This window comes from Prosopis cineraria, unplaced genomic scaffold (assembly GCF_029017545.1).
Source record: "Prosopis cineraria cultivar Desert tree isolate PC_DT_omini unplaced genomic scaffold, ASM2901754v1 PC1284, whole genome shotgun sequence".
Taxonomy (NCBI): Eukaryota; Viridiplantae; Streptophyta; class Magnoliopsida; order Fabales; family Fabaceae; genus Prosopis; species Prosopis cineraria.
Window position 1 is genome coordinate 1 of NW_026556609.1, and position 17,635 is coordinate 17,635.

Sequence of the window (17,635 nt, forward strand, 5' to 3'; positions counted from 1 at the left end):
TTCGAAAAACATTCTGGTGACAATTCAAAAAAGAGATAAACCTGAAGCTTTTCACTTGTAGAAGCTTTCGAAATATTGCCAAACAACGCACCTAGAGATGCTCAACAGTATTTGTTGCAACAGAGGAGACGGATGAAGAAACAAGAGAAGATGGGACACTGTGAGGGTTCAAGGACGACATTGGAGAAAAGAGCGAGGAAGAGACAGGATGGAAGTCAAGGGAGGTTGACGGCCAAGAAAAGAGAAGTGGAGGCTGGACCGGGTTAGGTTAATTACTCACTGCAGAAGCCCAATAAAAAGGAAGGAAATTCTTTTGGACCCAACAGCTTTTTTTATTTATGCAAGGAAGATGTCCCAATCGCATAAAATTTAAATCTGATATTTAGGAAACATCTAATGGGCTTGGGCCTTAGGGTGGAAAAGAGAAACCCTATCTTTCAAAAAATAGCCCAATCACTCATTTACTTGGTGCCAACTCGTTACTCTCCATCCAACCTTTCCTCCTTCAAACACCGCAACGGCATGGCTGCTGGAATTTTCCTGGCAAATGACGCTGTCAAACTCAAGTTCGGAGGGAGAAGATGATGAAGCTGCGATTAGTTTCCCTGGTGATAACTCCATAAAAATATCTGCAAATCTGTATGTTCTGTTTCGACAGTCTCAATCATGGAAAGAAACATCTCTTCTGCACAGTTATCGATGCGATGAGTCTAGGCATAGAAGCAGAAGACGTTGAAGGCAAAAGTGGCTTTTGTTTCTCCTAAAAAATCCCACGTGCTTGCTACAATTCCATTCTTCTTCCTTCCTTCAATCATCTCACAAATGACAGGCAAGGTTGCCGCTGTGTGGGAGTTAACTCAGAGCCTATTTTGTCAAGTTCTTTGCTTCTGCCATCATCATCATCAAACCAGTTTGAGTTTCTTCCCCTGTTTCGTTTATAAAAATCAAAGAGAGAGGATGGAATTTCTCAGCCACAAGAGAACACTTGGACTAAGGACGAGCCTTCTTCCTACATGCAATTGATGAGTCCTTTGCTTCCTCTATCACTCCCACTCATCTCGTCTAAAGAATTGGGATTAAGGATGCTAATGGGTTAATTTCCCAATATATGCAGATCTGTTAGGCCTAATCCAGAAGGAGCCCATAATACTTCCATCCAGAGCAGTTTTCTTACCTCATCAATGTTGACACGGCAAGAAACGGTGGGTATAAGGTTGTTCTTTATCACGATTGGGGCCGAGTGCCACAGTTGCTGCACGTCCCACTTATCTGCTCAAGAGTTCGAGTTTGTTCAGAGAAAATTTCTGGGTTATTTGAGATTTTTGAAGACGTGTTGGAGAGAGCATAGACCCCTGAAAATTTCACTTAGAGGAAAAAGCAACAGTGAGCAAGCTAGGAGAGTCTCTATTCTGTCCAAGTACAAGAAGATGTTTGGGACTAATTACTGGCCTTTTTCATTTGAGCATTTTGAAGCACTAAAGAGGCTCCAGGTGAACATTGCCAATTCAGCAACAAGGGGTGAGATGGAGGCAACTATTGGCACTAGAAAACTGTTTTGGCCAAACAGTAGAGACCAGAAGAGGCAAATCAGGCCTCTAGTATTGCGGTTAATGGCTGAAACTGAAGATAACAAGGGAAGAATATTAGAGAAAGAGAGGGTGGCTTCGTTTCTTCTGGGTGCTCTTTCTATATTAATTCACTTAGATGCTGTCAATACTCAAGCAAAAGCAAGAATGGCAGCAACAAGGGAATTTCAGGACGACAAAATTTTCCGAGTGTAGAATCTTTGATCTTGGTTTTGAAGACTTGGCCCCCTGCTTATGAGTCTGAAAATTTTCCAAATCTGCAGCAAAACCTTTGTTTGGCAGCTTGTGATTCTTTTTTTTGGGATGGAGGTAACACAGGTGAAAATTACCCAAGAAAAAGTCACATTTCAGCTTTAGTGTTTTAAGTATGAAGCTGAACATTATTCTCTTGTTGAAGAGAAAGGAGGTGGAGGAGCTATATAAGAAGAATATACTTGGGTCATACAACATCATCTTCAGACATTCTGCATTTTGCTACAACAAAGAGGGCAACTACTGTAGAAAGGGGGATGAAGTGCTGCAATATTAAAAATATCACAGTTCTTGGCAGTCCAAATTCTAGCATGGTTTTTCATGTTCTAGGTTCCCAAAGGATTCAAAGTCCATATGAATATAGTTGTATCGAGAAACCTTATAATGGAGAGATCCCAGCAAGTGTGGTTTCACAACAGCTGCAACCGGATATACCATTGGCTAGAGATTCTTCAAGCACTCAAGAGAAGTTGAGTTGTCTGGGGAGGAAACCACCACTGCTTACTTCTAATTCTTACCTTGAGGACAAGGTGAAGCTTCAAGGGGAGGGTAATGATAGAGCTGAAGAATTAGAACAGATTCATATATCATTTCTAGGGCCTATAACATAGTCTATATGGAGGGACATGGTGTAGGAAAGAGACTAAAGAATTATCTTCCAGGGGATAAGAGAATTACCCAAAGGTTCCTGGCCATAGGGGGACAAAGTGATGTATGAATAGGGATTAGGTTCAGCTAGGATTATGTTCAACCTTTTGTAACTTTTTGGGTCTTTAAATCTCTCCTTTCGTCCAGAGGGAGGGTGGGCAGTATTTTGAATATTGAGAGTGGTAAGGAGAGCTCTGGCCTCTCGAATGCCAGGTTGGGGGTGGAGGAAGTCATCTTTCTTCATCATTTTATCTTCTGCTTAGTGTATGTTTGTAAGTGAGTGACTTATATTTTGTGACTGTTGTTTGGTGGAGTGTATTTTGTGCTGTTTTTGTTTCAGTACGTCGTATTTTCAGTTCCTTATTTCGCTGTAATCCAACTTTGCTATTCGGTAATAGTAATTTTCAGTCCCCATTTGTGGTGTAGTTTCTGGTTTATGCTTGTTTAAAGCTTATTAGAATAGAGGGCTCCATCAGAAGCTAAATTTCATTAATCATATTTGACCATAGAAGAAGATAAGGGGGCGAAGAAAATGAGTTTTCCCAATGTACCAATGCCATTAGGACAAAGACCCAGTTAACATGGATCTTTGGCGATTCAAAATTACAAATTTACACGCAACAGTCTGTGGTAATAACTCTTGAAAATCCATAGGATCCCTTCCTTCCTTCAGAACAATCAACTAAAAAAAATCATAATTTATTTAAGAAATTGTTTTTGCCAAAGATCAAACTCCAAAAGAACACTTACCAGATCTGACATGCTTTTTTCTCATTTCATCAAACAGTAGTTTAGCTTCTTGCAGTTGTCCAGCCTTAGCAAGGCCATCTATCAATAAACAGTAGGGCATCTGCATATATACATTTGCACTTGTTAAGTGAGAAAACATTGAGAAAGAAAAGGGTTCAAAGAAGAATATATTAATTATAAACTATTAATTAATATCTAAATCTCACGACATCAACTAAGCAGTAACAGTGCTAAGATGTACAGACAATATAGAATAATTTGGTAAACTGTCAGACTCAAATAAAGCAATCAACTCTTCTTATTTTTCAGAAACCCTTATTACCTCATCCTCAGCATAGCCCAGAGATTCCAGTTCTGTTAATAACTCTCTGGACTTCTCAAATAGGCCTCCTCTAACATATACCTTCAGTAGAGTTGTCAAAATGACCTGCAATTAATTTTTACAATATCAATAAAATTCAGAGAAGGATTGCTATAGAAAATAATGCTAGAAAAAAACACAGCAAATATATCAGGGATTTTTCTTTTCACTGAAAAAGTAAAGGATCAATAGCAAATTTGGAAAGATGTCTATCTCTGTGGGGAATAGCCAAATATATGTTTATTAAAAATATTTACAATTCCTTCCTCTGCATATTATGAGTTGTGGCATGGAGAAAAAGACTGTCAAGCAAGCAAAAGTTCATATATATATATATATATAGTAAACTTGATTTTTAGCTACATTGTTGTTGAAGTTCATTGTAATATTTCAAAGGCAAATCAAATTCAAATTAAGGTTTTAAGGTTTAGTAAGTTGCTACATACTCAGTCTGAAAAGGTAAATCAAATTTTAGAAGATTTGAGAAACTCAAAATGTAAGTCATTTTAAGAATGTTGTGAGCATTGAATGCTTACTTTCCAAATTTACCCCTAATGATGAGAGATCTTAAGAGATATCATTAATAAGATATTACAATTTAATAAGAGTAATTGTGGAAGATTGAGGTAGTTTTTGAAAAGTTCAAGATGTCTAACAAACTTTAAAAACCTTCATTGGTTTGTGTAACGTAGTTAAAAGTGACTTACATTTTAGGACAATGGAGTGTTTTTACTTCACCTGTATATGTATTAGTATCTCAACAGGCTTGTATATATTTTATACTTTTACATCTTTTGATTAGCCACCAGCTTTTGCTTACATAGCAGATAGATGGCAGATTTTCAATAGAGCAAAAAGGAAGGTAAATACAAGGACAAATGATATGGAATCCTGTAAAAGATCAATAACAAGAAAACAAACCTTGTTAGGTACTAACCCTGCAGATGTCATATCTTGAACCAATTCATGAGCCTTTTTGTAGTCCTCCAGAAACTGAATAAGCATTAAGCAAAGAGCTATAATGATAAACATTTGGAGAGAGGCCTTCATCCTTCATCTGCTTAAAATAGAATTCTGCTTCTTCCCATTTACTATTGGAAGCGCACACCGCAAGAATTGCCCCATAAATTACATCATCCATTCGCAGCCTTTTGAGTTTCAAGTCCTGAATGAGCTCCAGTGCTTTAGAATATCCATCTTTGACCCTAATGCAACCTGCCAGCAGCTAAGGATAACAGCAATGATAAGATAGCAACAAACAAAATAGAAATCATGAGTTAGTGGTGCAAATCTACAACCATTAAACACAATCAACATCTCCAGACTGTTTGCTACTTCACACAACAATGACTGATAAGCTTATTTATAGGCATGCGTACCAAAAACAAAACAAAAAAGATAAATACTTAACATGAAAAATAAATTGAGAATAATAAGTCAAATACATAAGACTTCAGATTTGTGCATGTTTCTATAGACCTAGAGATAGAGAAAGAGCATGAATAATACATCTGTAGTCTATGATATAGGTTCTATGGAAACAATATACGTTGTACTATCGAGTCTCTTCTAGTTGAGAGGATAGAAACTTGTAATCTATTCCATGCCTAGTAACTAATACACAGATGAGGGAAAATGAACTTGAAACAAAACTTTATCAAAAGATGATGGTAGAGGATCAACATATGACTCCACATATCACAAACAAGTTCATTTACACCAATACTATGACGGACTCTAAAGGTTTAGAATCACATACCGTACTATATGTAACAACATCAGGTATTAGACCATCTTCTTTCATCTTCTCAAACAGTTTTACACTGCTATCAAACTTGCCTTTCCGTATTAGAAAACTGAGAACAGAATTACATAGATACACATTGGTCTTGGCTACTTCATCATGAATGCTATTGTATATACCCACAACCTTTGCAGCATCAAGATTATTCCCCATAAACCTCATGAAACTGATATAAGATAATGCATTCAGCTTCCTGTTTTCTTGCATCCATGCAAAGAGCTGCAATTATTGGACAAGGTATTAAAATTATGAAAAAATTACAGGAAGGGCAAATTACACTCTAGATGTAACCATGCATGTATGATTGGTCAGTGCATGTACATCACCACCTTTTCTATCTCATTTCCCATTTCTTGCTACTTCTTTTACTCTTGGGCAATATGTATCAAAGACAAATGATTATTTTCATTCCAAAAACCAATTTAAAGTAGTTAGATGATTTAAGGATCACTGACCGAGTATGTATCAAATACAATTTGGAAGTATAAGTACCTGAGAAATGTCTTGTAATCTGTTAAGCTGCCCAAAGTTACGTAAAATGGCATTTAGGTCTTGCACTTTCAATAGCTCTCCTGTTCTGAGAATCAAAATAACAGTGAGTTTAAGGAACAAAGCATAAGCTCGACTCACACAAAAAGTAGCCAAGAGGCATGAGCTTCGCCATGATAGACATCACCATGCCGACCATACATTGAAAAAGAGGGGAAAAAGGATATACGCCACTACATTTTGCAAGTATCATTTCAATTCAATGCACTTAAAACACTGAAGCAATTGCTCATTGCCAAAGGAGGTCAAGCAACCAGCATGAATACAACCATATTTCTTAAAAAAAACAAAAGACAATGGCCATCTTAAAAAAATTGGAATGTAATTGTCCAGATATTTTATCACTTTTAAAAAATTAGATACTGTAAAATCATTTAAAAGTAAAAAGTAAAAACATACAGCTGGCTCGCTATGGCCTCCATCTTTGAGGATAATGAAATCAATAAAGCTTCCTTTATGTCTATATGCTTCCCTATCGTATGTAATACAATAACTAGCATCTTTCACTTTTTTCCGACGGTAAAATTTGATGTATCATCAATTCAGACATGCGTACTCATAGAAGAATAGAAGACATAACCAAAAACTAAAAATTAAAATGCATGACTTTAAAGTTTAATCAGTGTAATCAAATGCCAATCTCTACCGTATTTCCAGTCCCCCTTCCAACCATATTCAAAATACAGCTTAATTTGGAATAAAGAAAGCAAATTAAGAAATAGCCGTCGCTCAAATTTGCATGATGGACTTAAAAAGAAAAACAAAGAAAGCACTACCTAACGTCTTTAAAATCTTATTAAAAAAAAAAGGAATAAGCTCTCTGCAAAGATTAATTTAGTACAACTCCACCAAGTAAAAGTTTATGGTATAGAGTATAGAGATGCGCGCACTATAAGACAATCAACTCAACTCAACAAACCCTTCCATGTCCACTAATTTAGTATACCATTCTAACTTCTTGCCCGGATTCAAAAGAATAAACAGCAATTTATTCGTTGAAACCTATTTAAAAAGCCATTACTGAACCCCACATTGGATCACTCTATAATTTACACCACTCACCAAACTCAAGTAAAAGAAAAAGATACTCGTTCAAAAATTAATCCAGTGAAGACGCAGCACCATGACCTGCAACTCCCTTGCATAAGGTAGAAGTATAGTTAAATACCTCGCAAGAGTTGAGTCCAAATCACAAGACTGCTGGACTTCAACCATTGCAGCTTGTCTTGCTGTGCGGGGCTTTGAAGATCCCCTTTGAACTTCCATTGTGGTTCTACCACTGGGTAGTTCGCCATCGCTGGTTCGAGCTATTTCCCCAGTAAGCGCTGTTGATGATAAGCTACAGTGAAAACGAACTGTTCTTGTGGCGGAAGGAGATGAAGAAGAGTTTGATGCAGAAAATGGCGGACAACGAAAGGCTATAATACCATGCTGTAATCCAACTCCCAGGACTGATATCTCCATTTCCACCTCTCCTCCAAAGAGGCAGAGACACAGGATTGAGAGCGAGTTGCATTCGATCCAAGTCAAACTGCTCGCTGATAAGATCGAACTCTAAGCCGTTAGTGGGGCTGAATGAGGCCCAAATATTTTGAGTTGGGCTTGAAATTGGGCTTCGAAGCCCACAATAGTTTTCTAAGCCTAACTGAGCTTCACGAACTATCGATTTTTTTGTACCCAAAATAATATCACCCAAAAGTAACATGTAGGATAATCCTTCAAGATGCATGATTGGAAAAATATGCATTTTTAAAATAGTACAAAAACCAAGTGCTGCTTGGTTCAATTGGTCAAAAAAACTAAATCAACTTATTGTAAGGTTTTAAGTTTGAGTTTTAGAATATACAACCTCGTTAAATAAATATGTTAAAGCAACAAAAGGTAATAATAATCCTGCATGGCGAGGATATTTTCCAAGGTACCTAATGATAAAATAAAAAAAAAAAACAGTACAAAACAAGTTAATGACTTTATAGCCTAGTGACACATTGCTTGCCCTTGCTAGCGCCAGATCGCAAGTTGATCCTGCATCCTACTGCTTGTAATCAAAATAAAAGTACAACACAATAAGGTCGGAGACAAGTAGCAGTATATCGTACTTGGCATGAAAAATTAGTATTTCTTAGTTTGGTCTTATATGTTACATTGATATTGATTTTGACACCCAATTAGGCGTTGCCCTCTGCAAGCAATCCCCACTTGTGCATAAACATAAACTTGAAATCGTTCGTTTAGTAGCACCATTATTTTTGATAATTCAAGGCAAAAGTAATGGATTATTAATACATATGATAGGATCAACACTTTTGTCAAAAACAAAGAATAGACGAGATTTGAAAGATATTTGAGAATTTGACAATTTTTTAAAGATTTGAAGAGAATTTGAAGATTGCCAAATTGTTATATTTGATTCATTTTCTATTTTTGTTAAATGTAAATAGTCAAATAAATGCAATTCTTTATATCATTCTAGATTAAGTGAAACTTCATTGAAATTTGTTTTTATTACTTGGGATTAGGGCTCTATGACACGCCCCAAAACTTCTTTATTGGTATAAATGAAATTACAAGTTTTAGTCGTCTCTGGGTGTTGACGGAGTTACTTCATTTTTTTTTTCCAACTAATTTATGTAAATTACACCATGTTGATTACATCTTATAATCACCCTTTAATTGCTTTGTCATTCTAATTTACTGAAAAGATAGCACAGAGACAACATTTTTTTAATACACGAAAATCTGCATGATGAGACAAAATAAATTAAATCGTCAGATATCATAGGGTGAGACAAGTATTATTTTTGAACAGCAAAGGATTCATGTCAGTGTAAATGCATATGGACTTGTTACGTTATTGTTGATCATTTAAAAAAACTACATGCCGTGCTAAATAATATTTTAGAGATTCTTTACCTACTTTTTCTTTCTTTAATATTTGATATTGGTTCATTTTTTTTTTTGGGAGGGAGGAGGGGGGAGTGGATAATAATCATCTAACTATTTAGGATGTGTTTGGTTTTTTCACTTTTTACATTCAAAAAGCTACTTTTCACTTTGAAGAAATTAAATATTGTTTGGGGATAATTCATGATAATAAAACTGACTTCTCAAATGTGCTTTTCAGATAGGCTGAAATGAAAAAATTTAAAAAGCTCATATGAGTAGCTTTTGGAAAGTCAGTTGAAGGAAGATGCATTATTATTGATACCTATTATTTTAAAATGACCATGATACCCCTCCCCTCATGTTTGTCTTTTCCTCCTACTCAAGCTCATGTGCATGTTCCAAAACCTATCTTCATTCTCGCTTCTTTGTGTGTTGCTCGTCTCGTTTGCCTTACTCCTCCGTCAGTCCACCGTCTCTCCTCCATATCTCCGGTGACTCTAGTCCTTCTCTCCTTCGTCTCTCCCCACCATCTAGTAACATATTTGAGACCATTCTTCTTTCCCTAAGCTTGTGATCTCGTTCTGTCATCTTTCCTCACCATTCTAGTGGCCATTTTTTCATTTGTAGCTCACAAATCGAGCTTGTTCTGGGTCTTGGACGACATTGCAAAGCTAACAAACAAGAAAACACCTGAGACCTGTTAAATTGGACTCGGATGCTCGAAACTCGACTCGGATGCTCTGACCTCCTCCCCGATTTGCTCTTCTATCTAAAGGTATGATGTCATCCAACCATTCTTTACTACATCGAAAATGGTGGTCCTCTGTTTTGGATGAATATATGAAAATATATGGCCTATATCTTCAATCGGTGGTTGTCTGATTTTTTTCTCCAGATCCAATTATGCTCTATTTTGTTCCGTTGAAGGTAGTTCTGCTCTATTTCACCCGTTTCTTCCGCTTGTATTGCTAATCCAAAACTTGAGAGCTTCTGAGAGAATTTGAACATTGCAAATCTGAACGTTGAAGAAGCTAGTTTTGCTCTATGTGTATGTTTTAAACTTTTCTTATACTCAATGAATAGGAACCGGAATGTTGTGAATCTGAACATTAGTAGCTTGGTTCTGTTTTCAGCTCTTGCATTATTTCGTTATGCTCTGTGTGTATGTTTCGAAATTTTCTTATAACCAATGATTGATTAATTATGGGTTTTGATCTCTTTTCCTGAGAACGTGTATGTTTTAAAGTTTTCTTGTGCTCAATCAGTGGTGAATTATTCTGGGTTTTGATCCTTCTTTTGGAAATGTGTGATTGTGTGTGTGTTTCTAAGATTTCTTGCACTCAATCAGTGTTTAATTTTATGTGTTTTATGTGTGTATTTCCAAGTTTGCTTTTGCTCAAACCAATGTTGAATTTTTCTGAGTTTTGATCCTTCTCTTAGAAATGTGTGATTGTGTGCGTGTCTATAAGATTTCTTGCACTCAATCAGTCTCAATTCTGTGTGTTTATGTGTGTATTTCAAAGTTTTTTTTTTGCTCAAACCAATGTTGAATTATGGGTTTTGGTTTGGTTTCATAAATGAACATTAGATGGTTTTACTTAATTAATTAATAGTTGCTTTGTTTCTTGTTAAATGTGGGTCGATATATAGGTCTAATTTATGTTAATTAATTATTGAGAATGTAATATTTTGATAGTAAATATGAGTAAAGAGAAGGCATTGTGGACTACCGAAGAGACCGAACTGTTCATCAAATTAACTCTCCAACAAGTTAGAAAAAATGAATGTAAAGGCTTTGAGCTCTAGAAGCTATGATAAAAAGCAGTTGAAAAACAAATGGGGCAATTTGAGGAAAGACTAAAATATATGGAACAAATTGCTAAACAAAGAGACTAGCTTGGGATGGATAGTGAAAACAATACTATATCAGCATCGGATGAGTGGTGGAATTAAAAGATTAAGGTATAAAATTATATATGGCATGCTACATATTTGATGCTTTATTTTGTAAATATTAAACTCAGTTCTTGTAAATGTGCAGAAGGATCTTGAGTACAGAAAATTCAAACATAGACCACTTCCATATGTACAAAAATTGACATAGTTGTTCCAGCCAGTTGCAACACAGGGCACTTACATGTGGACACTTGTGGTTGATGGCCCACAAGATGTATATAGGCCTCAATTGGATTTGACCGAAGGATCAAAAGATAGTGATGACATAAGAAACATTAGTAAAGGAGCTCTCTCGAAAATTTGGCAGGTCAACTTGAACAATGCATACAGTGGTGATATTAATTCGGAGAGCAAGAGAAAGAGAGGTGAAAGTGGTTAAAACAAGAAGGAAAAACATCTTGCAACTGTGATAGTTGATTCAGTGAGTCAATTGGTGTCCACACAAAAAGGATAGGGTGTCAACACTGACGTCAATTCTTAATTTCATAGAGGGTGGAACAAAACTAGTTGATCAAAATGTGGTGGATGTTGCAAAGAAACTTTATGGAATCGAGGAGATTGCTTGTGATGAGGCGCTTCTTGGATAATATGCTATGGCCTTGCTAGATAAGACCGCAAGGGACATGTATATTAGACTTAAAGATAATAAAAGAGCATTAATGGCCTATTTGAAATGCTTGGGCAAAAAAGCAGATTAAATCAATCCTAGCTTGCCTTCTCAATATTTAAAATCTAGTTAGTACTGTTTATATTGTTAACTTGTTTTGAAACTGACTGTGTTATTTGACTCTTGTTTTATGTGCTTTTAATGTCAAGTTATGAACAATAGTATAATGATTGTTTAATTATGCTATGCAGTTTTTATGAATGAAAGTATGCAATCTCGCTTACTACAATTACTTATACATGCGAAAGACAATAAGGTTGAGGCTATCACTGCAATAGTATCTAATTATTGAACAACTTTATTGAAAGAGCCTTGTAGAACCAATTCACAATTAGGTCATGCATGGGTGCAAGAAATTTTGCAAGGGCATCCTTAGCATTGTTATGACATGTTTCGCATAGAAAAAGATGTTTTTCTTCAACTTTGTGATGAACTGGCGTAGCATGGTTTACATCCAACCGGAAGAACAAGGATTCATGAAATGGTTGGTATGTTTTTAAATATTGTTGGGCATAGGGTAGGGAATAGGATGGCACAAGAACGATTTCAACATTCAGCAGAGACTATTCACAAACATTTTAGAAATGTATTGCATGCTTGTGAGAAGCTAGCAAAAGAATATATTCAACCAAAAGATTGCACTTTTCAAAATATTCATCCAAAAATTTTAGGCGATCTGCAATATTAGCCATCCTTTAAAGATACTACTGGAGCAATTAATGGAACACATATTTCATGCATGGTCAATGTTGAAGAGAAGGGGAATATATTGGAAGGAAAGGTATTCCAATACAAAATATAATAGCTGAATGTGATTGGGATGTGTGTTAAACTTATATCATGGCTGGATGAGAAGGGACTACTCATGATGCTCGTTCGTTTGACTATGCACTCATAAGTCTGAACATGAAATGTCCACATCTACCCTAAGATATATTTTATATTTATCTAATTTAAAATAATTTTTTCAATATTTTTTAAGATCTTATAATTTCTATTTTTTTATTGGTAAATAAATATTATTTATTAGATGTCTGCTATCCAATGCCACATAAATATTTAGGTCCTTATAGATCTCATAAATATCACCTCCCAGGTTTCAAGTGTTCATCTGAATTTGCAAACAATAATGAGATTTTCAATTATTATTATTCAAGTTTAAAGACCACGATTAAAAGGATTTTCAGGATTTGAAAAACAGATTCACAATCTTACAACACATGCCTAGCTATTCATTTGTGATACAAGTTCGTATGGTTGATACAACAATGGCTATACATAATTTTATTAGAAGAAAATCTATAACTGATTCCAACTTTAAACATTTTGAGGATGAAAATATAGTTAATGCTAACGATAATAATGATGAGCATGAATTTTTATCAACAATTTCAAGTGCAATTTCAAACGTAACTTTTAAAAGAGAGATAAATAAAATTTAAGATTTTATTAGAGATCAGATTGTATATTATAAATCGAACCGTTAATCTAGTAACTATTTAATATTAACCAACGTTTAACTATTTGTTACATAATTTTTTTAAAATTAAATTTTACATTTTTTTCTTATTATTTGACATTTTAAATTTTATATTATTTAAATTTATTTCACATTTTTAAAACATTGTTAATATATTATATTTGTATAATAAAAATTAGTAATCTAAACAATTTTAATTTACCAAACTGCTTTTGAAAAAACACATTCAAACACAAATTTCATTACAACAACTAACTTTCACCAAATTAATTTTTATCAAATAAACTTTTATCAAACTAACTTTTAACAAATCGAAAACCACACGCTAAGTTTACATGCAGAACTGTGAATTATACTGTCACATCTACTATTGATAATAGGGACTGAAGTTACAAAGTCCTTGCATGATAGCATTACACTTTCAGACTCATTTTTTTATTATTACATATATATGCACAAAAATCATGTCAATATAACCATTTTCTCTGAGCCAAAGTACATACATTCCTCTAAAGCCGAAGTCTCCAGGGAAGAAAACCACAGCAGAGACGCAACTGATTAACTCCCCACTTTTAACTAGTTTATTTAATACCTTCAACGGAAAAGAACAAAACAGAATGTCATACTTACACTAAACCACGAGGCCTATAAAGTTTGAACATAAATCTCTTCCTCAGGAATCAATGATTCAGTTTTGAGGCCAGTGAAAAGAGCGACGTGAGCCACAAGTACTGATAATGCTTCATATTTATACAGGAACCCGGTATGATGGATCAACCATTTTCAGTATGAACAAGTTTCCTTTGTCACCTCTTGATATCCTGTCATATGATGCAGGGGGAAAAACAATTAATACTTCTATTTGATACCCTGCTTCCGGACTAAATTGCAAGACATCTTTCCCCAGTTAAAGTTTGGTCCAAAATATATGATACTTGATACTTTTCAAAATTATCATTATATTAATTAATCTAGGTATGAGAGAGAAATATAATCCGACGAAACCATTCTTCTCAATTTTCATAATTAAGGGGTTAAAGGCAAAAAAGAAAAGATATGTCATTTTTTCATGGAAGGAAAAAACTACTTTTATTAGTATGTGAAATATGGCTGGAAGTAGCTTAAGTTGTTGGCCCATGCATTACAAAAAATCTGAAATGAACCATACTATTCATATGACTTCCTAAAGATTTTATATTATATATTGATATTGATACTGATATTGATAATTGATATATTGATGAGGGAGGATCATAGCTGTGGAATTTAAGAGTCAAGAATAATACTCTGAAGTGAATATTACTCAAGAATCTCACATCCACGTATAGGGATTAGTGCAACAAGTCCATCTTCTCGCATGAACATGATATCTCATAAGATTAAAACTTTAAAATCCCATCGATTCAAAGTGGAGGTGAAGCAAGGTAACCAAGGTTTAGTGTTTGTCTATACATATAGGAGAATTCATGTTTCAAAAGAAGAACTTTAACTCCTTGCACCTCAAGAGGTTTCTGACTTGTCAATGAATATATATTTCAATGGAAAAGAAACCTGGACGTGAATGAAATGTTGAAAATGTATCAAATAAAATATGGCACATAACTCACCGTAGCTCTTCATCTAAATATGTTATTTCCAATTCACCCCGGGCTCTTCCAGGTGCCTTAACAGGTATCTGCATGCGTACAGCATGACAACAGGTATCATTAATAAAAATTCAATGTCAATACCAACATCAATCCACATTAAATCTATATAGATCTACATTATTCACAAGTCATGAATAGTGTGACTCATCTCAAGCTTCGTGCAATTCTTTTTATTCTTTCAATCTTTTTCCACACAACTCATTCTACACAGCTCAACAGAGTTGAAATTCTAAAAAAAATAAATGCAATCCTCCAAAAAATTAAACTATCATCTGTCATTTGCGTCAAACAACGAAAAATATCTAGTTTCACTTTATACTTAATTTATGCATAGCATTCATCTATATTAATCATTAGGGTTATAAATACCAAGATATACAAAAATTTAAACAGAATATTCAACTTGCTCTAAAAGGAGATAACACAATTTGTGCATGGGCTTCCTTGGAGCTTGTTCAATAATTAGCTAATACATTTCACTCCTAAATAGTAGACACAGGATACAAAGTAACCATTGAGACTCAAGAACACTTACAAAGCCCGCAATTTTGAAAGTATCAAATTGGACAGCCACTTTTCTTGCATTCAGAGGTGTTAAATCCGCTGTAACCTGCAAAATATTATCTTTTATTTTTAAGAGAAATATGAGGGAACCGCAAAAATTTCTAACAACTATTCATCTTCAAAATGCCTCACCTGGTTAAAGAATGGCCAAGACTCCATATTTTGGGCCCTGAGAATATCCGCATTGATTGCTTGATAATTTGTCCTTGATCTCAAAATCTTTGGCCTCTGTCAATGCATTAATTACAAAGTTAGTGCAATATTTGCAAGCAAAAATCACTGTGACTTGAAAAAATGGTGGAAAAATTCAAAAAGGAAGGCATCAGTGAAAGTAACAAGTTCTAGCTTTCCCATCTATGCATAAAGGACAAGCCTTTATGTGAATTTTTCTTGCCTATTATATAACTATAACTCAGATTCAGGACATAGACAATGTTTACCTGGGTTTGCAAAATTGACCTTGAGGTAGTGTATATAAGCTCCCATTTTCCATCAAGTAGATTAGATTTCAGAGGCTCCTTTGTTGGATTAACTGCTTCAAGTTTGCGTGCAATCTATTTAGAAATAAATTCCAACTATCAAGAATAAAAATGGCATAATCGTGTGAAATTAATACCACTGCACTGGGAAATAATCATAGTCAAACTTTTTAAGATAATATAATTTAAGTTTAATAAATTTAATTTAAAAATGAAATTTGAATAAAAAATACTATAATAAATAGAAGCACTAATATTATATAAAATTTAGAGTAAACTAAGCTAATGGCTTTCAACACGAGAAAAAAAAAAAACAGAGAATTAAAATTTCAGTGAATATATTTTCTAATAAGCTATATTTTTAACAAAAGAAATCAATAATCAATATCAATAATATTTTTAACACCCAACTACATCAGCTGATTCTCAGTGAGAGTGTGAAACTTCTCGCTAATCTCTCTCTCCTTCTGTTAAGGTACTTTCTGTTTAGGGCAGAACTTTGGCATTTGGCAAATTTATTGAAAAAACCAAGTGAAAGAGTACTGTTTATTGCTGCCTGCCAACTACCCTGTGAAAGTGGCCAAATCATGAGAGATGACAAAATGTAGATTGATAGAAACGTCATTTTAAGAATTTAATTTTTGTTTTAATGAAAGAATTTAAAACTTGTATTAATAAAGAGTTTATTGCGATGTTTCAATTTTGAGGATTATGCTGTTATTTCTCATATTTAGTTTATCAACAAAAGGATTCTTGTGACTTCGAACTAATGGTTGGCATAACATGCTGCCGCTGTGACTCCATCCTAAGAAGAGAAACACCTTCCATCTTCCAGAATCCAGAGGATCAACAAAATTAGAAATTCACAACAATGTCCAAGTTAGTAGAAATTTCCACAATCAATTCCCTTATCATTGCGGTGCATAAAACAGAGCATACCAAATAGATGAACCCTAAAGCGAAACCCACCTGATCAACTCTTTGCTGGTCTTCAGGGGTAGCATCAGCCCCTCGATCTAGCGGCGCAATGGCTTCGAGAAGCTCGTCCTTGAGATCCTCAGCGTCTTTGCCCTTCTTCAAGAAAGCAGGAAAGAAGGAGACTCTTGTTCTCCATTTTTGCGATGCCGAAGAAGAAGCCCTCGAGATGGAGCCATAATGGCTGGTTTCGTTGTCACAGAAGCGAGGGGTCGCAGAAGAAGGTTCTGAATGTAAATGGAGATATTTTGGGGGGGAATTGTCGAGTGGAGTGGGGTTGAGAACTGGAAGAACCAGAGGAAAGGATAAGGCCATTGACATTGCGTTCTTGGCGACACTTCGTTATTAATTATAGAAAGATGTAATCGTAAGTAATTATAAATATTTCACTTGTTAAAAGGCACGTGAGGGACAACCCCCCCTCCCCCCAAAGACAATTCACATGAATTGCGTTTGGATGAGAAAATTTAGTTTAAAAATTAAAATTTACAATTCCACATTAAAATTTATAAATTTTAGATTTTTTACATGAATAATATAAAAAATTTTAAATTATAATATTGAAATAAATCTATTTGAAATTTAAATAAAATTTCAAATTCTATATTAAAATTTAAATGCATATTAGATGCCAGAGATATAGTCCTAGTTAAAGTTGGCAGCCCGATCCCAATCAAGGGTGATGACTAGGTCTTAGTCGAGTCTAGCTATCCAAACTCAGATGACATTAATGGTCTAGTCTCGATTAGCAACATTAGTTTAGTCTTGGTTGACGTCGGCGGTTTGATCCTAAACAACACTTAAGGATTAGCACCGAACAATTACAGTAGTCTGAGAGTTACAGATTGGACCTAGATGATGATATCATAACATTCGTTGTTAATAGCGACATTTGGCAGTAGACAACAAAGGCAAAAGGATCGAAGATGGTGATCTCTGGTCCCAGATGGCGATAGTGGCAACAAATTGACAAAGTTGGATGTAACAACCAAAATTAGGTGATGGTAGTAGACCTACACCTGATGATGG

General features: G+C 34.8%; 1 protein-coding gene and 1 pseudogene across 1 annotated transcript; both read right to left on the reverse strand.

The window, feature by feature from the left end:
- Positions 1–3,000: 3,000 nt before the first annotated feature.
- On the reverse strand, positions 3,001–7,463 carry LOC129299753 (pentatricopeptide repeat-containing protein At1g10910, chloroplastic-like; annotated as a pseudogene).
- Positions 7,464–13,269: 5,806 nt separating this feature from the next.
- LOC129299751 (probable plastid-lipid-associated protein 4, chloroplastic) lies at positions 13,270–16,942 on the reverse strand. Its single transcript, XM_054938219.1, has 6 exons — positions 16,601–16,942; positions 15,593–15,706; positions 15,285–15,380; positions 15,124–15,198; positions 14,547–14,614; positions 13,270–13,760 (listed from the first exon to the last, which is right to left on the reverse strand). The coding sequence occupies exons 1-6, from the start codon at positions 16,925–16,927 to the stop codon at positions 13,688–13,690; spliced, it is 753 nt and encodes a 250-aa protein (XP_054794194.1). The 5' UTR covers positions 16,928–16,942; the 3' UTR covers positions 13,270–13,687.
- Positions 16,943–17,635: the final 693 nt, after the last annotated feature.